General features: G+C 37.0%; 1 protein-coding gene across 4 annotated transcripts in view; it reads right to left on the bottom strand.

Annotated features, from left to right (window-relative positions):
- The window catches only part of CBLB (Cbl proto-oncogene B), a 132,538-nt gene that overhangs the window by 37,398 nt on the left and 67,542 nt on the right, over positions 1–27,598 (bottom strand). For 3 of the 4 annotated variants that reach the window (XM_075708295.1, XM_075708314.1, XM_075708302.1), the window contains exons 3-8: positions 25,248–25,394; positions 13,405–13,561; positions 9,397–9,518; positions 6,883–7,020; positions 5,219–5,306; positions 2,749–2,880 (exon numbers count right to left, since the gene is read on the bottom strand). In XM_075708295.1, the coding sequence (XP_075564410.1) occupies positions 2,749–2,880; positions 5,219–5,306; positions 6,883–7,020; positions 9,397–9,518; positions 13,405–13,561; positions 25,248–25,394 (784 nt within the window). The remainder of the gene's footprint in view (positions 1–2,748; positions 2,881–5,218; positions 5,307–6,882; positions 7,021–9,396; positions 9,519–13,404; positions 13,562–25,247; positions 25,395–27,598) is intronic. The other variant, XM_075708306.1, reaches the window with a different exon arrangement.

Below are 27,598 nucleotides of genomic sequence, written 5' to 3' on the forward strand. Positions count from 1 at the left end.
TTATTTTTATCTTGACACTTGCCAGTCTTACTAAACTGACAGATGATTGTACAGTTTGTGGAAGAACTGTATCCCAAGGCCAGATAACTATAAATTATGTCTCCTGACAAGTCATGTCTGTTTGCATGGCGAGTACTGGATTTTCATTTTGTATAGAAAGATATATGTATACCTAGTTTTAGCAGCCTTGCATCCTAATTACAAAGGACTAGTCAACATCACTTACCACCTCAAAGAGTGCCTCCAGATTATATGGACCTACTGAAGTAATCACTGTCAAGTCAACAGAAGTCCTCCCTTACTCATACAATTCTTTACAGTTTAATTTTCTAAAAACAGCCTTACAAATGAGGCACAGAGCTTTTCATTTTCAAGGCCTTCCTGTATCTGTATCTTGTAAAATAGTTCTGTACCAGCAGTTTCCTTCCTTTCTTTTCAAAAGCACTAAGTTCACCAAAATATATTGGGTAACCAATCACAGCAGCAGAGACTTGTATTCAACAGTGTGAATACAACTGAGAACTTAAAACTGAGATCTGAGATATCTATAGGAATACACACGTTTGTCCATGCCCACAGAAAGGTTATTTGGAACACTGAGAGAGTAGCTATTGTGAACCTTACAAACTAGCATATACGTCCACATGCTTTTAGAATCAAGTCCAGACATGTAGTTTTTAGACAAGAATAGATTTCTGTGGAAGAAAATGACATTTTACTCCTGTAAAAAAAAAATACAAAAAGGAAACAGTTAAACCAAGTTTTGTTTGAGAGACTGATCTCCATAAAGGTGAACAACTCTGAATTATCCTTAGTATTCTATGCAGATCTGATGTTGCTTACTCAATTTTTTTTCAGCTTAGTGAAAACATCTGTATTGGACCTCCTGAGGCATGTCTAATGAGCCACTATGCTGCCAGTTAAACACTAGCCCACCAGAAGCTCGGTGTTAGCTGTAACAGCTGACACTGTTACAGTGTAGTATTTCTTCATTGCCTCACTAATTACACAAAAGTTAAATTTGTATATTTGTAATGAAGTCTGAAATGTACCTGGCCAATTACAGCTCTTTGCAATGTTCTGATGAAGCTTGGTTTTTTTGAACATGTCAGTTCTCTAAGCCTAAAATGCTTTCTTGTCCTCTTCCTGAATCCCTAGCCATTGGCCAAAGTACTGAGGACCTTAGCTTCTCAAGTCTCCAGAATCAGAGCACATCACTGGCATAACACTGGAACATGCTGCTACCATGCTATGAGACATCCAGCAATCCGAAGTACAAAGCTTTCAGTCCCTTCGCTTAGTCCTTTCAGCTAAGGAAAAAAAAAAAGCTACAGACCTCAGAATTTCAGATTTTTTAAGTCAAAGATTAACATAGTTGGACTTCTGTGTTTGTCATTCAGAATGAAACTGGTAAGAACAGAGAAAGGGTACTCCTGAAATGAGAAATATTGTTCCAGCTCAGCAGCTGCATAGTAGTGAAATAAATATTCTTATTTGTGTATGTCTAAAATGGAATTTTCTCAGAATTTCTTATCTGTGGGCAATTTGAAAGATTTGTGTTTGGAGCACTGAACTCAAATTTCAGAAAGAACACAACATTGGAAACTGAGAATACTCCCTTTTCAGCAAGCTTTATTGCTAATGGAAGACAAACTTAAATGATACTTCTGATACACTGTGTTGGTTTGCCAATGATGATTTCTTAATTAGGAATTTGAAAAGAAAAACTATAGCACTTTTAAGTCACATCTCAAATGTGACAATGAAAACTCATTAACTGAGATGAACTCATTTAAAACCAGGTCAAAAATGGACTAGATTCAAGGATTCTTTTTACTCTTCTCACTACGTTTGTAACCAAAGACTGGTGCCTAACTGTGGAACAGAATCCTGCCTGAGAATAGGATGACCCTTACTTCTCCCCACAAAATATAGATACGAAAGAAGAAAGGGGCAGGGAGAAGCAGGCAGAACTGATTCAGTTTGAGAAGCACCTATTAGGCGAAAGTCTGAAGTTCTGAAGAGGAATTAATGTTAACTGCACTGAACTAAAGGCACCAGTTCTCCCTTTTCCCACAGACTGGTATGTCAATGAGCAAGATAGACAGAACACAGCAACCTGTGTCACCAGGAAGTCTCTGCGGTTTTTTTGGATATTCTGTAAATGACATTGAGAGATCAGTTCCCCCTCCATTCAATATCTTACCCCAACAACCGTCTAAAGCTAGGTGGTTTAGTGCTTTAAATGTTATTAACATGAAACACAAGAAGTGTAAGCTTATTTTTCCACAGGCCATTTCATGACTTGTACTGCTGATTGAATCCTCCTCTCACCAAAGACATCCTGTCTCCTTATAAAATGCCGTCTAGTCAGTTATCCACTCCCAGCTGCTACCTGTCCTCTTCATGCCTTTTGAATACATCATGAATTCACCTGGGTGGCTGAATTGGCACCAAATGCCCAGCTTTCACTGTCTGAGTAGATACTGTGCTCAGAAAATAGTTTCCACTTCGCAGGAGTCAGCAAATGGCCTTGGCAAGCCTACAAGTCCAGATTTTAATGACTCCTGGAACCTTATTTTTCACAGATTTTGGTCCACAAAATGAAAAAGTTTATCATTTTAAATATATGTATGTCCTTGAACCCTCTTACCGAGTACCTGGAAAAGTAAACATATACCCACACTGCAAACAGGGTTGTAGCAGAGATATCCATCCGCTTCTCCGCTAACTGAACTATGACAGTACCTGCCACGCTGTAAGACAAGAAGTGCACATAAGATGTCCACAAGGCTCTATCTTCACATCCTTGTCATTCTCTGCACAGATTTTGCACAGCTGAAAAGTGGAACCCATTTCACAGTACAATTCATACTGCTCCTGTAACAAAAGGAAGTCAAGTGATTATTTCTTTACTGTAACTTGTTCACAAAGAATATACTTAAGCACCAGTACTGACAAATGCTTCTCCGAGTCCTCTGTTTTCCAACCCACTTTACTTATTAGTCAAGGAAACTGTTGCTACTGATCTATTTAAAAGCCACACTAAGGTTACTGAAACAGCTTACTTTTTTGCTTCTTCAAACCTATGACATACAATACATGCTACAAAAAAGGTTTAAAATATCTGTGCCTATTAGGTTTTCTGCAGACTTCTCCCATGTAACTACTATGCAAGGCATGCATCCTACTTTTCCTTGGTTGCAGTTAAGAGGAAGATAATGAATACATAGTTGTAAGTGAGAAATTAAGCGATGAATGGGAAAAAAATTTGGAATTTCCTTTTCTAGGTATGAGTTTAGGACTAATAAAAGTTACTGGATTGAAGACTGACAAGCAAGAGGGCTTTCTACCTACAGCAAGGATGTAGTATGGTAACATGGTCAACTGAAGTAAACAACCCTTGTGAAGGAAGTATGGCAAGAGTACCTCCCTGGATAACATGGCAACAGTCATGCACAGATCATACAGTACTTTGTATCCTTACAAGACTGACCGGAAGGTATAAGAACAGCTTCAGGAGGAATACATAATAGATAAAACTTGAGTCCAGAACAGTTTTCTAGAATTAGGTATTGTTAGGGAACTGGCAATCAAATGCATTTGTGTCGAAATAAAGCTTTTTTAGTCTTGAAAAAACAGATTTTGAAAGTTTAGAATAAGCAGAATCCAGGTCACAGGAAAATAAGCAGCTACTGCTGAGTAAAGGGAGGGGAGATGAGGCTAAGAAAAAAGAAAATGAGAGACAGATCATATCTGCAGCTGTAGCCAGTATGTACTAAAGATGCTTATGGTGGAGCTCTCGCAAAGAATCCATCTGCAGCAATCTAGCCCTGCAGCCACTTTTATACCATCTTTTCCTAGTTTAAGCAGCTCTAGTGACAGCTCTAAACTACTGAAGTTATATATTATTTAAGGCAGCATTCACATAGTTCAGACTGTTGAACTACCACCGGAATTAACTAATGGTGTCCTCATAACTACAAGTTCAGAAGCAACTGGATTCATTCAGTGAATTCAAAATACAACATGATTGGCTTGTGAAGAACAAGGTAATCACTGAGAATGTCTAAGCTGCTTTTTCTTTCCTTGAGGAAAAGTAAGGATATGGGGCTAGAAAATTGTTCTGTGCAACACAAATATCTGATATCTCTGCATTATTCCTTCATTACTCTTTTAAGACTGGAGGTAAAAGAGGGAAGTCAGATAAGCAGAAGTACCAGACTTTCTTCAGGTAATTGTTTTTAGGAGTTCTCTTACTTGCGAAATGGATATTTTCATAATGGTATTCCTGATAATACCATAGATGGTAATGAATACTTCTTTTCTGAAATATTTCTGGAGGTGGAATGCACATAGAGCACTCAATTACAGAAGGTTCAGCAGGTCATCCAGTCTGCTCTGAAGAAATGGAAGACCATCTGAAACAGTATGGCTTCTATCTAGTCTGATGTCTTTCCTAGAACGTACCCTCAAGACTTCCAGAAGCTTTTGTCAGGAAAAATGCTCTATACAGTATACCTTAACCTTCTAGTGTTAATTTCAGCACCATAAAAATGGTGCATTTGTCTTCTGGTGACTACTTCCTATTACTTGAGTATCAAACATCTGCACATTAGTTTATCACATCATCACTTAACAAGACTACAAACATATCCAGACATTCTGATTTTCTCTGCAAAGTGACTCCCTTAGGCACTTAATAATTTCTGTTGCTTTTCCTTGATCTCTCTTTTAATTTGTACAATTGACAAAGAAGAAAGGAGAGAGACCCCAGAACCGGTATCTTTGTGACATATAAACTATACTTTTCCTCCTGGACCTGTCAACAAACTGTACCATTCCTATTCAGGCTTCAAAACTACCATTTGATCTTGATTGTATTTCTGTATTCCCATCTGCTATTAGCAAGGAAACACCAAGCTACATAAACCTGTAACATAACTATCAGAAAAATCTTTAATAACTGTTAACACATTTCTCACTTGGAAGAGGCTTAGAATAAACAAAACTTTCCAAGACATGCTGCCTGCATCACCATCAGCTCTAGAGTTTAAAGGATTATTATCCTGTTCTTCATCTAAGCCCTTCTATCAACAACATATTTTCACCCTTATGAATTTATTTCTCACATTTTAATAAAAGCTTATTCTCACTACTAGATGAGATATTAAGGGAAGTGAAGATTACAAAATAACTGACAAACTCTGCAACATACCTGCGTGACTTTTATGTGGTCATGTGGTGTGGGTTCACATAATCCTGTCAAATCAGGATTATAACTTCGTCCATCTGGGAACAGATAGCTGCATCACAGGACGACAAGAAGATTGTTATAAATATGCACATTTCTTTAGCTTTATTAGCTAAATAATACGTATGAAACATCACAGAGGCAGAATAAATTACAGTAGACATTAACTAAAATGCATCATCTTTCCTTAGCCATCTTTCTTATCTTTTGGGTGCAACTGAATTGCTACATATGCATTTTAACACATGCTCAAGTCTATTTGTAAAAGCACTGGAAAGATTTCGACATCACATGCATAGCTACCACCAGAATGCATTTGAGCTTTGATTAGCAGATAACTTTCCAGGGGTAGCTCAACAGAATATTATTTTAGATCTTCATTTCACAGTGAGCTTATACTTGCCTATCTAGTGATCTCTCCACTGCGAGCATCATGCTCGGTGACTCTATGGATGATTTCAAGTAATGGAACAGAATAGAAGGTAACACATTTGTGTATATCTGTGTGTATTATGATATATATAATATTATATATATTTCGTAATATTATATATGTGTATATCTGTGTATATTACAACATACACAAATCTGTGTATATTATGACTAGAATCTACACTGAGAATCCAAGATGCAGACTGGACTTTAAGCAAGAACTGACTGGGGCATTTCAACCCTGTGGGAAATTAATACTAGGTTAAATGATATTACAGAGACCTAAGTTGTTCTGTATTTAGATTTATGTTACCTCTAACTTGGGAACAGTTTCTTGAAAATCGTGTTGTTAAGCCACACTGGGGGAAAGTTAAATTTACATAGGGTACAAGAACTTCACTCATTAAATATTCTCAGCTCTAGCTTTTATTTGCTCAGTTTTTGTCAGGCAGAAACACTACCATTATAAGTGTGTTTTTTATTACAGGTATGAAATCATCATACTGGGGAAAAAATTACTGGACTGTGCAACACTGAGAAAAATTGCAAGATTGTAAAAGGTTTCTCAATCTTTTTTTGATGATTGATCAATTTTCTCGCTGGGTTTGGTTTTTTTTTTTTTTTCATTCTGATCATGTGGATATATCAAAACATATATCCCAGTGAAAAGATTCTGACACCAAAAATTTGTCTGTTACTTCAGCAAACCCAGTAAAAATGTACTACTTCCCCTATAAACTTAGATTATCTTCTAATTATAAATCTTTTCAGTAAACTATTAGAACCTGGAAAATGTTTTGGCTGCATAATATATAAAAAAGCAATTACATAACTTTCAAATCATTGTCCAGAGTTAGAAACATGAGTAACCGGCAGTGGTAATTGTTCAATAATCTTAAGTGTATTAGGGACTTGTAGGGGTGTGGGGGGGAAATCAATGTGACAGCTGCCTGATTTTATTTTCTCCTGGAATTTATCTGCTATGAGATCTGGTTTTGGTTAACTTTGGTTAATGGAATTACCTGGAAACAAGTGTTTTTCAAATGAATAAAAAAAGGGATGGTCCTTAAACTCCAAAGGCATACTCAACATCATATCTCTGTTCTAAAGATCTTTAATAACTACCCATATAAGCATTAGAAGAACAAGGAAATCAGGATTTCATACCTATGGTGACTACAGGAATTTGTACTTACAATCCTTCCCGGCTGCCATCAATCAAAGCTTGAAACAGAGGCTTATTGTGAGGTATGGTTTGCAGTATGTTCCCATCGCCAGTCACGTATCCAATGGCCCACTGTCCCAAGCGAGTGCAACTCAGTCTGAAAATGTAGCTTGATAAAAACAGGATGAATAAAAAGTCAGTGTTAATCAGAGTTCAGCAAAATAAGCAAAGAGAGCAGGGATGGCCTCTGGTTAAGACATTGAATTAGATCTCTGAAAATTTTGGTCGGAGTCCCAATTCTGCCACGTGTTCTTTGTATAACCTTAAATAAACCTGCACCTTTTACCCTGTCAGTTCCTCATGGGCAGAAATAAGGTAACAGGAGCACCCTCCCCAAAACTTTTCATTTGCTTGCTTTTTAGCTCTCAAAGTGAAACCTGCACATTCACTGTGAATAGTCCTATTACGTACATTTATACATGCCCATAAACCTTTCAAAACCAGTGTATTATATTATCAAGTCTCCATAGCTACAATATATACCTTGTGTGCATACACAGGCCAATAACCTGAACGAATGGAAGGGGAAATATAAAACATCTTTAGATGCAACAGAAATGTGAATGATGAATAATAAAAACTGCTCTGCTAGCAATGTTAATTTTCTGTCTACCAGAGGAGGTAAACAGGACAGAAGAAATAGGACTTCTATTTCAGAAAACACCAGATAATACCAACCCAACTGGACTTAAATTTAAATACTTCTGTGTGTCACAGGTGATAGCTGGTAGAATACTTGACATAGACAGAGAGCGCAGTAGGAAGAAAAGGAAGAGTATAGGCAACAGTATCAGGCATGTTTAGTTCTTACTAAAAACTCTAGTCCCTTTCATGTCAGACACAATCTCATATGCAAAAACCTCATTCAGAAAAGCATCCCACAGTGAAATACCAGAAACTCAATTCTGTTTTATAGAGCAGCTTTTCTTAATTATACATCAATATTTTATTTCCTTCCAAACTGTTTAAAATGAGAAATCTTAGCCTCCCTGAAGTTTGGCATAGCTCTTACAACCTTGAATAGGGCCAACATTACATTGAAGTGGTAACTATTCATTTGAACAGAATCTTGTAATTTCCAGGATGTTTTAGATAGATTAAAGAAGCAATTTCACTTCATATCTCCTCTTTCATACTCCAGCATTTCACCTAAGCAATTTGGAAAGTCATTTTCTGATAGGCAATAGAAAGTTATCTTTAAACTAACTCTATTTACAAGGAACATAAAGGCAACTTTGGATAATTTCTTTATTATTTCTCTTTTATAATCACAGAATCAGAATCAATAATAGAGAAAATACTAAGTATAGCAACCACTCTCAATATCAACCTAGTTACCCGACTTCCATAGTAGAGTTCATGAGTGCCAAGCTAAAAATCAATGTCATTCTACCAGAACCACAACATTGTTCTATATATGCACTTGACCAGTCAGGTAACTTAACAAGATACAGTATATTGTTTTTGCTAAAAATCAAAAGAAACCAAGTACAGAATATGGGTATAACTGTTGCTAGACTTCTCTAACAAGTTTCAAAATGATGCAATTTTAACTATGTATACATGTGATCCTGCAGCAAAGTTAGACAACTAGACATTAGGGAAAAAAGCTCATAATGGAAAAGTAAATCTAATAAAATAAAAGTTAACTAATATAGGATTAAATCCATTAATTAATTTTTATTTCTCCAGTCTGAGTGAAGAAAAAAACAGAACAGAAGTGGCATAAATGGTAAAAGATCAGCTTGAATAATTCAGTATGTATAGCACCACATAGAAATTATTTAAAAACTCTAACGTCATGATATTTAATCTGACAGATTTCTTTTCTAGGTACAGAGTTTGTGATATAGAATCATTACTGTCAATGAAAAAAACCCCCAAACATAAAAGGAACACATAAGCACTGATTAAATTAATAATTTAAATGTGCTATCGTGAAAGATGTTAAGATGATTTTTACTATTAAGCAGCAATTCAATGCAAATTTTGAAAAGCAAATTATATTTTCAAATATGCTTTCCAAGAATGAACTGCTTGTTGTACGTAATTCAGAAGAAGAAAGGAAAAGCAATGTAATTTCAATTTTTTTTCTGTTTATTTGTACTTATTTAGACTTCCGTGTCTAATACATTTTTTTTTTGCTTCATAGCACTATAGAAGTATTATGGCATAAAAACCAGATCATGGTTACAAAATTCCTGTCTTAAAATCTAAAAGGTCAGCTTTTTTGAATGTGGATTTCTGAGCGTTAGTATTAAACTATTTCTAAAAACACATTTTGATATAAATAAAATCACAAGTATAAAAAAATACCTACTACTTCTCTGATTCACTGTTACAAAAAAAAAAGCCAACAATTCACTCCTTCAATACTGCAGTGAATGCAAGTATCACACAATACAGAAGTATGAACTTAGAATAATTATGTAGCTTCTGAGACAGCAAGTTTATTTGGAAAACAATAATCAACAAAACCTCTCACCTCCCAGGCTTAGTGCTGTATTTTTGCAACCTCGCTTTAACTTCATCGTATGTCAGGAATGCCATGTATCCAGGATGTGTCACAGCTAAGAAGTTCCAATTCCTTAAGATTGAACCCCATGGCTAAAAAGAGAAGACAAACAATTAAACAGATGCAGCCAGGTAGTTAGATATTTCTAATAAAACTCAAGTCAATTTGTCCGAGAGACCTACAGTGTTTTAGTTTCAGTTGAAAAATACGCAGTTTTGGTTATGGTCTAAATAGTACAAAAGATTGTCCTATATACCCAGCTTTGCTATGAGGGTTCCTTCAAAAAAAATTACTACAAGAACATCAAGCATAAATTTTTGGATAAAGATTTTGAAGGCCTTGAATTTAAGGGGTCTCCTATTCGTAGCTACATAAAATATTAAACATCACGTTTAGTTAAAACCTGGAGAGTATGGCTCCATGATGGTTTAATAAAAACACAATTAAGCCTATTCTTGAGAGGTCCTGAGGCACTTTCATAGTTAATGATAAGTAGCACTAACAAATGAAGCCTAATAAAGCCACTAATTAGAGCTGTCATTCCTTTTCTTATTCTCTACTTCCTGATTTCTTCAGTTCCCATAACGGTATTACAGCCAGAAAACAAAATGATTATTGACAGCACTTCATCACAGTCTTTGCTGGCCTGAATTGCAAATGCTTCAGAAAACTCAGTGAAACATGCCTGATATGCTATCACTTCGAAGAATACAGAACAGTCCTTTACTGTAAATGAAGGATGATTTTTAAGTAGTGGATTTATACAAATATATTAAGTGTTCATTGCCAGCATTTGGAGAGACAAGAAACTGCCTGAGCTTATGATACATTTCCCAGGCAAACCCTAACTACTACTTAAACATGGATGAACACCTGTTTTATTTTAAAATCAATACCTCTTCAAATCAGACACATGAATTAGAACAGCAAGGTTTCAGCACAGAGAAACCTCAAGTGTTCAAATTTGTACAAAAGACAGGAGAAAAAAAAAAAAATCACAATCCTAGATGCAACACCTCATCTTGGAAGCTCCTCTCTGCACCCTCACCAAAGATGGATGCCAGGAGGCTTCATAACATGAAAAATTTTAGTTGCCCTAACTAGAGAAAAAAGGGATCTGACTCTTCCCCTTTTACCACACCAACACTGACAGTTCCTTCACAAGAACACAACGTTCTTCCTCCTGTTGTGTTACTCAAGTGCATGCCTGTAAATCGAAAAAAGATGATCACTCCGTACTTTGATGTTTTGTTGGACCGTGGTAATATAAAGGCTTGCTACAGTACTTTATAAAATAAATTCAAGTAGCATGCAAAATTCCTTGGTTAATCACGACCATCAAACTTCTAAGTTGACAGCAGACAGTATCTTCCTCAAACGCTTGGACCCTCTACAGAGTATCACACTACTGCTTTACCTAGAAGACGGTGTGACAGTACGACTGAAAAATCGAAGGCCAAGAACTCCTAGCTTGCCTCGTGCACACAAACGTAAGAGTATTACAAAAGCAGAAATGTTAAATGGGAAAAGATTTGTACACTTTCTCTTCTATGGGAATATTTTTGCATAAAAGGACAACTTAACTGAACACGTTAACAGTGACAGAATGAATTTCCTTCCCTTCAAAGCATCTACGTATTCTGCCGTGCTAACTTTATCTCTGGTCAGAGAACACAGCACTTAAAGCTGTGCATGCATACAGTGGGGAGGCAGGGGGAGCAACTTCACTTTCACAGGATCTCCATAAAAAGTAGTCTTGCTTTCTTCTGTGAATAAGCATCATTATAAACGCAGCTTTTCTGTAATACAACCCACAGTTGGCAAAACAGTATTTTGATTACTTAAACAATTGGGATTTTCTCTCCGTGGGTGTATGCACACATAGTTACAGAAGCTGTCTAAAAACTAGAGAAGTAAAATGTAACCTCTGGGAGAGGTTCTCTCACCAAGTTCAGTGCAAGTTCACTTCAGCAGTTATGCAGCTATTGCACCAGTTGGTAATCTGGGAAAAATTCTCTCTCTGCTTCGTTGTTCAATTAAAAGTTAATCCTACCCAGTCTTCTCTCCTTACATGTATCAGTACTGCTGATCCCCTTTTTCTAGCACAAGGCACCATAATGAATCGAACCAGCAATGGCCTCACAAAGAAATTAATGCAAACAGATATTCATTGGCTTACAGAACAAGGAAAATAAATCTCATTTGAGGCTTCTGTCCTGAAGTTTAATGCAATCTATAGGATCCCACATAGGGTCAGAACAAACTGTTACTTTTACAGATTAAACCGAAAACCAACCAAACAAAAAACCCCAAACCCTGTTATTATTTATAAGCAGAATGATTAGGGGAAAAAAATCCTACAGAAAGGAACCTTAAATAAATGCATTTCATAGTGATGTCTGCTGCAGCTAATGGGCCTCCGACATTTTGCAGTCAAGTCTGAGATCAAGATTTGGGCTTGATTACTAACCTTAACACCATATTAGTTTACCAAATATTGAATACAAGGGAGAAACTTTGACAGAGTAGAAACTGATCCCAAGGCAGCAACGTTCAGACAGGACTGCTTGATCATAACAAGCTCCACATAAAGGGCAAAGCTTAGGGCCATTTTGCTAAAGCAGCTTGAAGTACAATTACCTATATTCTCTAGTTTATTATTTCAAAGAGAACCCCCAAAGTTTTGTTCAAACCTCCATAATCTGTGTGTTTTAATAAGTGACCAATGTTTGCGGTTAAACTAAACGGAGAGATTACTTACACCATAACGTTTTCAACTTTGATACAGTTTTGACTCAGAATGGAGAAGAGATGATCAAAATCAAAACTCTGTAAACTAAAACTATTAATCATCTCCTGCCAAATCTTAATATCAATTTCGTAATGGCAGCCTTTCCCATAATAGCAAAACCAAGAAAGCTAAACAGAGATTATCACAGAGTAACATGGAAGATGGAACAAACATACGGCCCAGGCTTTGACATAAAATTGGTATTTTGAACATACCTCCAACAGGCTAAAGAATAAACATAGAATCATATTATCATTTCAGTTGGAAAAGACCTTTAAGATTGTCGAGTCCAACCGTTAACCTAACACTGCCAAGTCCCTTACTAAACCATGTCCCTAAGTGCTTGATAACCCTTTCAGTGAAGAAATTTTTCCTAATATCCAATCTAAACTTCCCCTGGCGCAACTTAAGGCTGTGTACTGGTTTATCACTGTACGCAGCAAAGAAAGTAAATGATCAAATAAATGGTTGCATACCTCAAAGATTCCTATATACAAAAGAAATATGCAAAGTGACAAATTCAGAGTCAATACATCTAATATAGATGCAAACCAGCACAACCTTCTATATTGACTAAACAAGTATGTTGTGTAGAAGGGACGCAAGGTTAACAGAGGCACGTAACATAAGTACAAGCTTCTTTCAGATAAATATTACCTATTACCAATAATAAAATTAATGCTATTCCCAAATATATTCCCTTATTGTAAATAAACAGCAGAGCATTAATGGCAAAAATATGTTCATAAAGAAAAGAGTCAGGCCTACATTTAGGCTAAAAAAATATTCATATGCAACTTTCCTTATGTGTTTGTAGAAACACTTCATATAAGTATATATAGAGACAAAAGTACAATGAAAACACAAGTAAAACTTAGATAAGTACCTAAAGGTCTACATTTCTAGGAATGCATTTAAGAATAGTGAAAAATAAGTAAACAGCAAACACAAAGATACTGTAATCATACTAAATACGTGCAGAAATGAAGCAAGTGTTGCTGGATGTTTTCAGTTTTTCAGATGTAGGTGTTGATACCCCAAACATCTCTGAAGGACTAAAAAAAACACACAATGTATTTCTGAATTCTAGTGTTTCAGTTATTTCAGTTTTTAAAAAAAATCTGTTTCCTTGACCCATAGGTATTTGCCTCAGGGCACTAGGCTTCTCTAAAATTTTCAAATCTTACCTGAAATAATCTAGTGAAGATATCAAATTCAAAAATTGAAATGTAGTCATTGCAGGTCAAGTCGATAGTAGATTTAAGAGCCATTGCTTCCAAACCAGAGCTTATCTGATGAACTTCATGAAGGCACTGCCTGAACACTTTCCATGGCACTATAGTTCTGTGAGAGGGGTGGAAATAATAAATTTAATAAAACCACATATTTAAAATTTGATACTTTATTTACACATCAGAACTGGAGTTTTAAAGAAGTGGAACATTAATTTTGTTTCTCTACAGACCAAAAAAAATAATCAAATTTTCTGAAAGCAGACTAAGCAAATGAAAGAACACTTTATCTTCTTTTAAACATGGTCAAACAAAGTGTTGTTTATTTTACAATGATAAATATTCAAGCTTCCTTTGGAGGACAACAAAAAGAATACTGCAGAAACTGAAATATCCTACCAAGCAGGTGTAGCAACTAATTTCACACCCTCTCAAAGATAATGTGAAGGACCTGCTCTGTGCTTGGTAAAGAACTCCTTTCTTCACAGCCTCTATTCTCAGAATGATAAGCATCAATTTAGTATCTACTGTGATGACATTTTTATAGCTAAAGCTCATAAACACTGGTCAAGTAACATGATAGCAATCAACCAGATACTGCCGCTACTGGTCCAAGGTCTGTCATAGCCCATGACAGTTACATGAATATTAGAAGACACATGTTCTCAGATCTTAACTTTCACGCATTCTTGCAGGATGGGGAGTATTTTCAGACAGTAGTGAATGTGGGAAAAGGTGGGAAATCAGAATAGAAAGAAATCAAAATTATCCTCTCTAGTACAAAGCCATGTTCTGTCAAATTCAATTTCTATTTGCATAGTTGGAGATAATGCAGATCAGTTATTTTGCCAACCAAGTGCTTGCACTTGGAATCTGACATGAGGTTGATCACTTGAAAGCGCTGTATTTTATCACTCTCAAAACTATGAGAAATTGTTCAATAATAGCAATTCTTCTTCTCATGTCATTAGGGTCAAATCGAAATTTTGCAAAGCCATCACATGTTCTCTTAAAGTTCTGCCTCACATTGAGAGCAGATTATACGGTATTTTTAAAAACATTTTAATTAACCAAAATATAACCAATGTATAACTATTAACCAATATATAACTATTTTCAGTACTTAACAAGATCTCACACATTCATAGTAATATTTTGTTAAGAACTGCTAAAATAGCAAAAGACACAGGCCTCACAAACTCATCAATATTTCTTGCAATTTTTATTAGTTCACATTGCCTTATTTTTATAAGAGCCAAAATATTTTACTGCAGTTTTTCTATGTTCTTATGTGGAACTGTATATTACTTAGTAGTACAGTACGGGGGTGGGGGGGGGGCAGGGGGGGGGGAACCAACTGTCTTAAGTTGGTGCTGCATAACAAATATTATGCAGTTAACCTAAATTAAAACAAGTATTAATTTGAAGTACAACACTAAAGACATGCTCCTGTATTTCTACCATGTCAGGCATTCACTACATTTCTAAGTGCAAAGAAATCTACTTGTTATTTGGAGGCTTATATTGAGAAAGTCATAAATGATAAAATGTGAAGTTTAATAGATCTCAGCAGATACTTTCATCTGCGTACGAAAAACAGGAAACCACAAAGAGCTGAAGAGATAGACCACATCAGATGCCATTTAAGAAAGAATGCACATCAAATTTTGATTATGATAAAGAGAGAATGAAACGTTGCACTAAGTTCAGAGAACAAAGTTGGAAAATGTCAGTGCTTTTGTGGTCTTAAACTTGTCTTAGTTCAAGTGCCTACTGCTTATTTAGCTCCTATAACTGTGGCTCTGAGATGTTTTCTGATTCTCTTTGTAAACCACCCTAAATGGTTACAGCACTGGGATCACGCTGAAATGGGGTTAGAAAAGTGTGGTTAGGTTTTTTTTTTTGAGGGGTAGGGGTTGTTTGGGGTTTTTTGTTTTGTTTTCTTTTTAGAGGGTTAAGATAATAACCCTTAAATAAAAAACAACAGAGAATTTATCATGAATGACTATAGCCATATTACGCCTTAAGAACTGCTTTTTCATGCCTCACCTGAGACAGTTTAATGAAAACACGTTTATTAGACGTGATTAATAAGTAGAATCTTCGCTATCTATTCACAAACACCCTGCACCCCCCAAAACGCCACCAACAGAGAAAACAGGAGAATGTTTTTAGAGCTCTGTTGGCTAGTACTTTTGGCTAAGACAAAAACCAGATGTTGGGAAATGAGTGATTAGCTAATGAAGTAACATCTGAAGCTATTTGGTGGGACTTCTCCAAGAACGAGTGTCCAAAAAAGTGGTGGCCCCAATTTCAAATTCACTAAATTCAGCAGATTGTTTTCTGCAGCTTTGTGGAATAGGTCTTTTATCTTCTGCTTTCCTAAGTAAAGGCGAGAATTGGGTTTTGAAACACATTAACTCCTGTTTCTCAGCAGCTACTTTTATAGAGCTATCATTCCTAAATGCTTTGAAACAGCACCGGCCAGGGATCATTTCTCCCCCAATGCCTCTCTCCAATTTACGTATACAAATTGCTGTGCTATTTTGAGACCTTGCAGACAGCACACACTCGCTCAAAATGAGGGTGTTACCGAGTCTTCACAAGGTGAAGGATTCTGCAACACCCTCTCCGCCTGCTCCTACAGCACTGAAATCCAGGGATCTTTCAGGCACACTGAGAAACACCCTCCTCTGGCAGAGATCTACGAGGGGGTCACGCAGAATGCTTCCCACAGTGATGAGCGGGTGAAAGAGGTTTTCATAGACGGCTGGCAGGTGGAGTTTCTGTTTGAATTAACATTTCCCTGCCGTCGCTTTCTTGTGTTTTAGGGGATATACAGCCTTTGAAGGCACCTTTTCATTATTCAAATCTAAAGAGTTATTTTAATTGTTTGGGGAGGTGGCAGGGGCAGTGGGAGGGGGAAGGGAATGGGACCAATCAAACCAAGGTTGAGACTGGGACTGTCCTAGTTAATAGCATACTTAGATTGTTGTTTAAATATATATATATTTTAAACAACAACAAAAAAAAATTGCCTTTATAGAAAGAAAAAAAATAGGATCCTGTTTGTAATGAAATACCGCCTGCAGCGTTCAGCTCCTGAACCGCAGAAGGTATCTCCTATAAATATTTTCAGTGATCTTTGTCCTTGCAATATTTGTTGCATCATGCCCTAATGATACCCTGCACTAGAGGCTGGCAGGTATTCTGCACATGCCTCATGCTATTAGGCTGACCTGTGGACACTTGTCTGGGAGGGGATGAGTTAGTTGGCTCTGCTACAGCTCATCAGAATGATGTGATTTTACGTCCCGGTAACATTAGTTCTCTGTAGAATTAGGTTGAGGAAGTGCAGTATTCTCAGTATTTCAGATATTTCATTGTGGTTACATAAGCTACCCCTTGCAGTAGAGCACACATGACTCCAGCTGGGACATTGTTCTGGGGAGTATCTCACGTGAGAGGATGGTACTACACAGTGACTGTACTTCCCTCAAATGTTTGATGCCTGAAGTTAAGAGCCCTACTACACATGCACACATTATGAACAGATATACTCAGGGCTTTGGTAACAGTTTCTCTTTTTATAATATAAATTATAACAGGACATTGAAGCAATACAAAATACCTCACTACATGATGTGTATATACTGCTATTGTGCCACGCGTTACTGTATTACAACCTTCAATTAGTTCAAAATCTTCAGAGAGATAATTTTAGAAGGAAACAAAAATACGAAGGAAGCTGAAATGCACACCTTGTACAGCAAAAAAGGTTATGGAGGACCTTTTACAAGGAAAACCTAATCTCTGTCTGCCAAACTTTTAGGAAACTATTCATTCATACAGTGTCCTTGTACTGCTTTTCCTGATCATTAGAGTAGAAGCAAGCCCATACCTATTTAAGGAAAGAAAACACAAAATAAAACAAATGATCCTGAATAATTTTTCCTGAAGAGGCTTTCTGCACACATCTTACCTCTCTCAAATCAACAAAACTATCTGTTTCTTGGCATTTACCTTGGGGCTGTCATCTTCTTTAAGAGTCCTGTCGAAAACCCTAAAATAAGCCACTTCTCCCCCAAGCCTCTCAAAATGACACTACTACTCCACATTTCTTCTGCAATAGTAAAATTAGTAAGCTTGTTTGAAGAATGATGAATTCAAAAATGTTCTGATCAAAGCATAAGCTTTTTAAAAACACTTTTATATAGGATGGTATCTATTTACTATTATTGACACATGTCAAAGGGAAGTGTCGCTCTATAATCTCAAATACAGTGTTTTAAACGCCACCCACACAATTTCCATATGCCTAAAGGAGAAGGATTAGTGTCCAGCATGTAATTTTCAAGCAATTTAGCAGCGGAATTTAGGTCCTCCCTTCCCTTCTGCCTTGATCATGTGTACCTAGGATTTTCTTAAACTCCCTGAATGTTACTGCATTATTAAAAAGCAAAAGACATTAAAATAAACCTGGAGAGGAAGCAAATATTTTTGGAGTGTGCAGAGTACAGCACTTCAGTAGAACTGCAGAGATGCAGCTATTCCAGAATGTCAAGTGACACTGCTCCCATTTGAACCAGAGCAGACCACAAGTATGTCTAGGAAGGTAAACATGTACCTGTGTAACTTACACTTACAGTGAACATTTTTGTCTGCAAGAAACTCTCTCAAATGTTGCCAGAAAACATAACATGAAAAGGGTATTACTGTATCCAGAGCAAACTCAAAAATGTTCAACCAAATACTGACCCTGATAGAAACAACATTTTTTGCAACTCTGCAGTGAGCAATGTGGATTTTGGTTTATCGTCACTGAACAGAACATTTTCTTAAGACTGCTGCTTCAGTTTTAAGTGAGAGGCCACATGTTTTCGTTGCTTCTGAACTGCAGAGCAAACAATTGACACACAGAAGGCTTGAGAAGTTCAGTCCTAAGGGAGAAAAGGAATTCTGCCGTATCGTGCCAGTACAACCATTAAATAGTGACATCATGCAGAACAAATATAGATGAATCTAACATGAGAAAAGAGAAGGTAAAAGAGAGAAAATGAGCTTTATGAAATGGGGAAAATGTACCATCAAAAATATCCACTTCCAAAGCCGCATAACTGGAGACTGCTGGAGAGACAGCAAGTTAGTACTTCCTTACGGGACACAGGAAGTCTGTATTTCCTGAAGTGTCCCCGAAGGGATACACTTATCTATACAGTTCCAACTCTGACCTCTAACCACAAATCCAAAGCACACCCATGCTTTTGCACGTCCTTTTATACTTAAAACACTGCCTCTCCTGCCTGTCCATCGAGAATCTGTCCTCCTGTCTCAAAAATCTTGTGTGCCAACTGTTATAACCTTCTTCTCTCTATCCTTTGTACATGCAATTTTACTTCATTCTTAGCCACCCTGAGTAGCTTTGAAGACTGTTGTCCTTTTCTGTTTTGTAATCATATCTTGCAACTTGCCACTGACTAGCCCTTCTCTATAATATTATCCACCTTCTTGTTCAAACTTGTTTATCTCACATTTGTATGAAAAAGGTCTAGCAAGATTTATGTCTCACTAGCACCCAGGGAACGGTACCTTCTGCCTCTAGCTCAAGTTTCTACACAAGGGTACCAATAAGCCTATTTCCCGTGCTGCTGATCAGCCGAGGGAGGAACCATCCTCTAACAGCCCCATTCCCTGTTTACTTCCTTCTCTTTAAAAGTTCCTGTTGCCAAAACACCCGTCTTGATGATAATGAAGCCTATGGCACTCTGATCACTCTTCCTCTTTCATCTCTCTTTATCTTTGGCTTCCCTTTATACATCAGTTGATACTCAGATTTGAAGCTCTCTGGGCCAGGACCAACTCTTCAGTCCATATTTTTACAGTGTTCAGGCAACAGTAGGGTTCTTGGGCGCTATCAGCAGCAAGAACAGGAAATCAAGTAATAAATTAAGGGGATTAACAAGGTGTTAAAACCTAGCTTATCTGAGGTCCTACTTTCTGACAGCTAAATGTTTCCAAGTCATGCATTGTGGTCTGTCTGTTTTACTGCTTCTTCTCTGAACCCAAGCCGCAGAGGCTATGTCTGTTCTATCCTGAGCCAAAAAGCACTGACCACAGCAGAACCACAACTACTCAAAACTTAGAATATCAATCTGAAATCAATAGCCACATTTTTTCCTAAATTCCAATAAAAAATAAATACATTTCGGGCCTCAGCTGGGGCGGGGGGGTGCGATGGGGTGTGCGCGGGAAGTATCAGAACATTAAAACAATAATGTGTTTGACCCTCGCAGCGAAAGAATTTCTATTTCCTGACAACAATAACAGAAATGCTTTCAATTTTTTAAGGTTTCACAATGAAGAGTAAAACCTTAAAAGTTAAAATAAGCGGCAGAACTATGGAGAATTGAAAATCTAAGAACATTGACATTTTGCTGCTGATTCATTCTGCAACACGAAGAGAGCCACAAATCACAAATTTCAATAGTTAGAAAGCCCTGCATGACTTCACTGTAGCTTTCAGATTCCGAGGCTGGAAAGATCTGTTACGTCATCTCACCCACTTTCCTTCTCAGTTCAGGATTACTCCCAGTGTTACTTTGCTCATTTTTGCTCAGAACAGAAAACTAGTAAAAGATGTAAGGTGCTATTAAAATGAGCAAGGAACCAGGGGAAATTAACATTAAGCACTACAAAGTGATAAAATGTGGATAATGAAGAAGCTATCAGATTACGTTCCATATGCATATTTACAACCCACTGGGGGTTACTGAAGTATCTGTAAACAAATGTAACTGCTGATTACATGCCTTACAATTTCACAGTTCCATTTAACATTACTGGTTAGCTGTACATTTAACTGTAATTTGCTTCTGCACAACTATAATGGTAAACCATGGGTGAAGATTCACTCCACTAAAACCACTTGTTCCAATAATTGTATTCTAGTAATCAGTACAAATTAAAAAAATCACATCATCTTAATTTCACCGCTTTTCTGCTTCTGACACTATCAAACTCACTCTTGGTATAGATCTTATACCTCTCGGTACAGATCTTGGTATAGATCTTGACCATGGCGTAAGTCTTGTGCCAATTTATTCCTTGGTTCTTTTTCAGCCAGCTCCTTCATTTTCTTTAAGAGGCTGTCTTCATCCTCATAGCCTGTGAATATGCCAAAGAGCTCCATCCTTGACCTACTCCAGTCATTCAGCCTTTGGAAAGTTCTCACTCATTCCTGGTTTTTGTTTTCACGAAGCAAATCCAAAAATTCTCTCTATTCCTTCATCTCCCTGTCAGCTTTTCTCTGTCAGCTTCCTTGACAAAGTCAATACACCAAACCCACCCTGGGCCTTCCATTTGACACTGCTGACCTCCCCACCTACCCCCTAATTTGGACACATATTCTACTTTGCCCTTGCAGAGAAATCAATTCCTCCATTTCTTCCTTTGTCATACTGCTATTGTCCGCATTCTCCTTCCACCTGCAAAATCAAAATCTCATTATCTCCCACTTTGATTTATCAATCCTGTCTATACATTCCTAAACCCCACATTAGTCTCTCCTGATCCTTTCCAAATATCATAACACTTCCAAGGTTTCCTCTTCTCCTCTGAAACATGCAATACTGGAAGACCTCACAGTTGTAAAGGCTCTGATTATTTACTCCTTTTGCACTCTCTGCCTATGTGAGGACTGATGATTTACATTATCGACATATCTGCTGGCTCTCATAAGCACCATAGCTTTCGCTCCCATCCAAGCTTCTCTAGCTACTGACATTACGTAGAAGTTTTGTAGATGCGTACCAGAAATGCAAAAGTTGAGGAGGTATGTGAAGGCCAAAAACGTGGGAAGTTGTATCAGCACACTGCTCTGACGGAGCCATTCAAATTGCTTGCCGAGTTCTACTTCTGTGTTTTCTACAGAAATTCAAAGAGCAGCTAGATGTGTGATCATCAGAGACTTGAAACAGTTAGCCTAGCCATTTATTTTGCTAATGAATTTGAAGTCATGTGAATGTACATCTGACTAGCTTTAAACACAAAATGAATGACTGCATCCTATGATAATTATTAATAACAGGATGAATAAACTTAGTTACAGCTGCACAGTTTTGCAGCAAGTGTTCAGACATACAAACGTAACCAACAAAATTAGAAGTTCCTCAATTCATCGGGGAAGAGCAGTGAAAGAATCAGATATAGATTTTTTTTTTTTTTTTTAAACTACAAACTGGACTCTTGGAAGTTGTATCTTTTGGATTTCATTCCTCAGCAAATTATATTGCTTTCTGTAAATAGAAGCATAGGTCGCATTTTCAAAAACTGAAAGCTAAAGAGTCGACTTAAAAACATAAATGGCTATTGACCTCCTTCTTGCTCTTTTGAATATTTCAAAATTAAAAAAGAAAAAATGACAACATTTCAGAAAGAAATCAAGGCAGAAAATGGATTATATAAAAGCTTCCATTTCATTATGTTTAGATTATTTTTATGATAATATTATGCTGAAAAAAATAAATTAATCTAATAGTTCCAATTCCCTCCTCCTAATCAGATCAAACAATGCAGCAGGATTATTTCTTGTGCTACAGTTTACCCATCAGAAGCCAAGATCCAGCACAACTTACTTTTTATTTGTGCTCTAATCTGGAGCAGCATTACTTAGTGACCTCAAAGTAAGGATTGGTTTTTGCGAACAAGTGAGGAGCCCAGGCTTGCCCTGTAAAATAGAGATGCAGCCAGGGAACATACAATAGAGTTCCTCCCTGCGCTCCTTCATTGCACTGCATACCTAACCAGAATTGGAGGTTTCAGAGAGTCCTAGAGGCCTATCTTTAGGCGGTCAGGTTAGAAACAGATTTTATCAGTTGTTTGCAACACCCAAAATCTTTACATAGGCTCTGCTTCTGGGGAAGTGATACCAGCATATTTGCAAACTAATTTGTCATAACAGGCCCGTTGTAAAAGATGTGGCTCACAGGCATACCTGCCATATATTTTTAAATGGATTAGAAAATAATTAATGTTTAAAAAGCTTCAGGCATTTTGTTTAACGAAAAGATTAAATATAATACCAAATAAAGCTTTTTCTGAACTGTTTCTTTGGCATACATGCTGTTACATGTTTTACAGTTACTTAAGCACAATTAACTAAACCTGAGATAATTGCAAGGCTGCCAAGCACAGATCAACTGTTCACTGCTTAGAAGACAGATAACTAAAACAGCTTCGGTTTATTAGAAAAGAGCTGGTAGCACTAATAACAGCGTTATTTACCTAGTCTGAAAGTAAAACACCTGGCAAGACAGAACTCAAAAAACCTCCAGGCTATACTAGATGACCAAAGCTACATACGTAATTAACTGGCCATCCCAAAACTGCCTTGATTCCTAGGCATTTTTTGTGCATGAATGCTTTAACCAGAAAAGAAAAAAAAACAACCCACACCCAACAAAAAAACCCCAAAACCCCAAAACAGCCCCTCCCCGTCAAAGTACATATGCGGGGGGAGAGGAGGAGGGTTAGTACTGAGAGTTCATATTTAAAGTTGCATTTTATGAAGAGATTTACGTAAGCAGGAAAAAAACAAAGCATAAAAGATGCATGGCAAGAGGTCTGGGGCCCTGAAAAGGATTAGAAAGAAATACTTCAGAGGATGCGTCAGGAAAGAGAAGAGTCAAGTGTGAGCAACCTGATGTAGTTAAAGGTGTCCCTGCTCACTGCAGAGGAGTTGGGCTAGATGACCTCTAAAGGTCCCTTCTAACCCAAAGCATTCTATGATTCTATGAACAAGAGAAAGACAAGGGTAGAGCTGAGTTGTTCAGATGGACCGAGGCAGTAGAAAAACTCTTCTTACCAACCTTGTTCTGATAAAAACTTATTATGTTACAGTTTCCTACTGTCTGACACCTCAAGTAGCTATCTATTGTGTCATCTCCCAAAGGAAACTGGCAGGACCATTGGAACGAAACTTGAAGGGAAGCACTGGAATCTCACACAGAAAGTACAAGTTAGTAGAGAAATACAAAGAGGAACACCATAGTGATTAGGGAAGCTGATGAAACTGGTTAAGATGATATGATAGGAAAAAAACAGCAGCTTGCAGAAGATGAGATCTGTAAATCCCAAAGACAGAAATGTAATTTGTAATCAAGACAGCTGGTAAAGGTCATTCAAGTACAGAGCCCAACAAGAGAAGACAAGAACTACGAGGAGATTTAAATTCTGAGAGTTGCTAAGCAAAGGGGAGAAAGAGAGGAAGAGAAAACAGAAACACTGAACAAAGATGATCATTAGTCATTTTTTCAAAGCTCCTGTTTTTCCTGGTTTTGACTGACATGTTTTTTAAAAGTCTCATCTGATAGAGACCCCTACATGTCATGTAAATTAATCTTTCAGATAACTTTATCTGAACTTTTGTAGGTGTTTTGAAGATTATCTTCATATTGAAATGGGTAACACAAAACATGGTCAGATTCCTTTCCTCTAACAAAAGGAAGACTGATACAGCAACTTGACCACACTCTAACATTATCTACATGGGAAAGAAATTTGTTAGAAGACTGAAGTTACCAGGTAACGCTATAATGAAACCAGAAAGCTGGAAGCTAGCAGTAGGTGTGTTTAGACTAGCGAAAAAAAGGAAGTGAAACTGTTGTAAATTCACACTGAACAAAAATTAATTTGCAAAAGTGCCAACCTACTCTGCCGGTATTCTAAATAAAGAATAGAAGACTTACTTTAAGGAGCTGCTCTTGCTCAGAAAATGTAACAGATTGTTGCAGGAATTGTTCTGAGACTTGCTATGGCCTACGTTGTGCAAGGTATCAGACCTGATGACCATAACTGCTCCATCACATTGTAAAATATACAAACCTCTTGTCTCCTCCCTCTTATATCACTGTTATGCTAATAAACATTCCGTATGAGAAAGTGATGAAGCTATGCATATGCTGTTAGCCTGTATCTGTATGATAAATGAAATTGTATCCAAACAAGAAACCCCACACCCGCACCTGCCTACTGTTACATTTTCAGTATTGCATTGTCTGTAAGGATTTAATCACATATCTACAAGTCACACTTAACATCCATTTTATGACTTGTTCTTGAACAATAAGTTTCTCCAAAACCTGCTTTTGATTAAACCTTCTGACATAGCTCCAGTTATTCTACCTCCTTCTGTAACAGAACTCAAACAAAAGAAAACATTTGTCCCCTGTGAGTACATTATAGGTAGTACAGTTGTAGGAAAAAAAAGTTTCAATAAGGGGTAAAAACATTACTTCAATTACTTAAAAAACACTAAATATTGTAGTAGTTAGAAAGTTAAAGATGGGATAAGGAAACATACTGACCATGAGACCAATATCAAGTTCCTAATTCAGACTTCAGAGTTATTATTTGTAGAATATATATATATAAAAAAAATATAAAAGGACATGATTTGCCATATACATTATGAAAACAATGTACTATCTTCACCCTAGGATGGAACCAATAAACTTAATGCCATGTAGTCTAACTTATGATTGAGTGTAAGTGTCCTTGACAGAACTGCCTATACATTCTTATTCATCGTTTGAGTGAATTACAACATTGGGAAAAAAAAAAAAAAGAATTGTTAATAATGAATTTAGCAATTTCAGACAATTTAAAGACTTGAACAAGAAATTACCTTTAAAATGTCCACCCACATACTTAGAACCATTATTTGCATTTTTGACAATACCATTCTTTTTCATGATTATGATTAGAAAGAATTAAGGATTTTGCAAAATGTTAGTACTTACTTATCTCCAAAGAATTTTCTCCAGAAATCTGCAGCATCAGCTTTGGTGATACGAAAGTTATCACCCTGGAATTGGCCATTTGGAAAAATAGCCTTGATTTCTGCTAGCATGTGGCTGAAGATGAGGGACAGCTTTGTGAGGTTTCTCCTGCAGATATAATAGGGGAAAAAAAATATTACATCAAATCCTTAAAATTTTATAAATCAGTATCTTGTATATCCTGCATATTTGTGTAATAATCACTGTGTGACACAAGAAAAACACTGAGCTTTCAACTGAAAACACAAAGAAATACAAATCAGTAGTTTGTGTTACCATGCACTTCTGAGAATGTATTTATCTTAAGTCTCTATGAATATAAAATCATTTGTTCAGCAACAGAACAGATTTGAGTTCTCAACTGCATATTCCAGATACATTTCTGATCCCATAAAGATTAAGCTTGTACATTTCTATTTCATTTAATCATTGCAGAAGCAGGAATGTATACTAATCAGAGAGCTAATACATTAAAAAAAACCCCAAACACACAAAAACCCAAACAAACAAACAAAAAAACCCCCAAACACCAAAACCCTCAAAATATAGTTTTATGTGACATCAAACCTATTTCAGTCCAGGTTTCTAGAAATATAAACACAGCACAGGACTAGGTTTACTCTTTTTTCCCATGACAATTTCATTCTTTTTATTCTTTCCAGCTTTCCCTTACTGCAGCTACTCTCGATTCTCTTTTCAAATGCCTCCTCTTGCTTTCAGTTTTCAGCAGCGTGTTAGAAATAAAAATCAAGCTTCTCTGCTATCAACTCACTTCCATAAGCTTTCCAGACTTGTATTGGTTAGTAAAAAATTCTTCAGTTTTTGGCACAGAAATCCCATTTAGTATAGTGCAAAGAACATAGCATCCTTAAATGCAAATAATCCTTTTGTATGGAAAAATGTGTGGGAGATGGTGTCCCCACCAGAAGAGAGAGAAGGTGGCTGAAGCAATCGTTATGAGAGTTTCCTTCTGGAGATTCCTTAGATGATCCTTGCAGTAAAAAAAGGGGTATTTTCCCACCTGATACATGAAATAGAGACCACCCAGGAGACTGAGCAGTTTCTGATGAAGAATTTGTATTCTTATGTATTTTAATGAGTCAGAAGTGTCCCATGTCAAGCCCATTCACCTTTCACAATCTCAGGTAGTACTTAATAGTGCCTCAAACAATTTAATGAGAAATATAATAAAATGCTTATCACTCATGTAATTTATAACTGCTTATAGACAGTATTTTAAATAAATTGAAACTTATTCATAAGTCCCTAGCCGCATGAAAAGATTAAGATAGTTTTTTACACGTGCATACCAAATAGCTTTCAGAATGCTCAAAATCTCAAAAAACCCCAGTTGAGCAGATTTCCTGGGGTCTTTCTAAAAGAACACTCAACTTAGTACTAAAGAAGTAATTATTTCAACTAAATTTCTGAACAACTTACAATAGAGATTCTTGTGGAAGCTGTGTTGCAGATTTTACTATAGGTTTTGCTACCAGGAAAACTATGATAGAGATAGTTATTCTGAATACATATGTAAAACAACCCCCTGATGAATACACTCTCCCTCCCCTCAAGATTCAGAATGGTTGTAGGGCTAATACTGTCAGAGTCCTTTAATTCCTCCAGTACAATCAGATGCCTGTAATTACGATGCTCGACTGTTCCTTATTTTCTGGATTTGTTCCTTGCTATCCCCCTCCCTATTTCCTATGTACTTTAATTGCACACACGTGTTCTTTAGTCTTTTACTCCTCAGAACTCAAGCCTGATGCAGAGAGCAAACAGCAGTTATTTTAATGTGGCTTCCTCAGCCTCCCCTAGACCCAAGATTAAGCAAGAAGCTTTCCGTACTCAGGACAGATGGGAACATGATTTGGTGCAAGTTTGAACAGAGCTCTTCCTTGCCTGGTACACCATATATCTGTGTACATTAGCAACGTACTGTGCTGCAGGGGTTCTTTTCAGGTACAAGTTTACCTAGCGAGCTTGTTGGATTCACGAGGCTTGAGCCCTGTAGTGAACTAAGGGATGAAGTCATGCACAGGTGCCAGCCGGGGCACTTCCTTGCCCAGAGGGGAGAGTGTGTGTGTCTACATGCACGCGTCCGTGCACGTGCATTGCCTGTTAGGTATAGCTGCACAGTACACGACCAGAACCAACAACTGGTAGGAACCGGACAGCAAATGCATAGTATAGACATGCATCCAAATGGTTCTAGCTAAAATCACAAAGCCTGTTCCTTCCCTCTTTGAACAGCACCAGTCACTAAGTGCATCAATACACTTTTGTTTTGTTATACACGTTGGTTAAAA

Source organism: Pelecanus crispus, chromosome 1, assembly GCF_030463565.1.
Source record: "Pelecanus crispus isolate bPelCri1 chromosome 1, bPelCri1.pri, whole genome shotgun sequence".
In the NCBI taxonomy this organism is placed as follows: domain Eukaryota; kingdom Metazoa; phylum Chordata; class Aves; order Pelecaniformes; family Pelecanidae; genus Pelecanus; species Pelecanus crispus.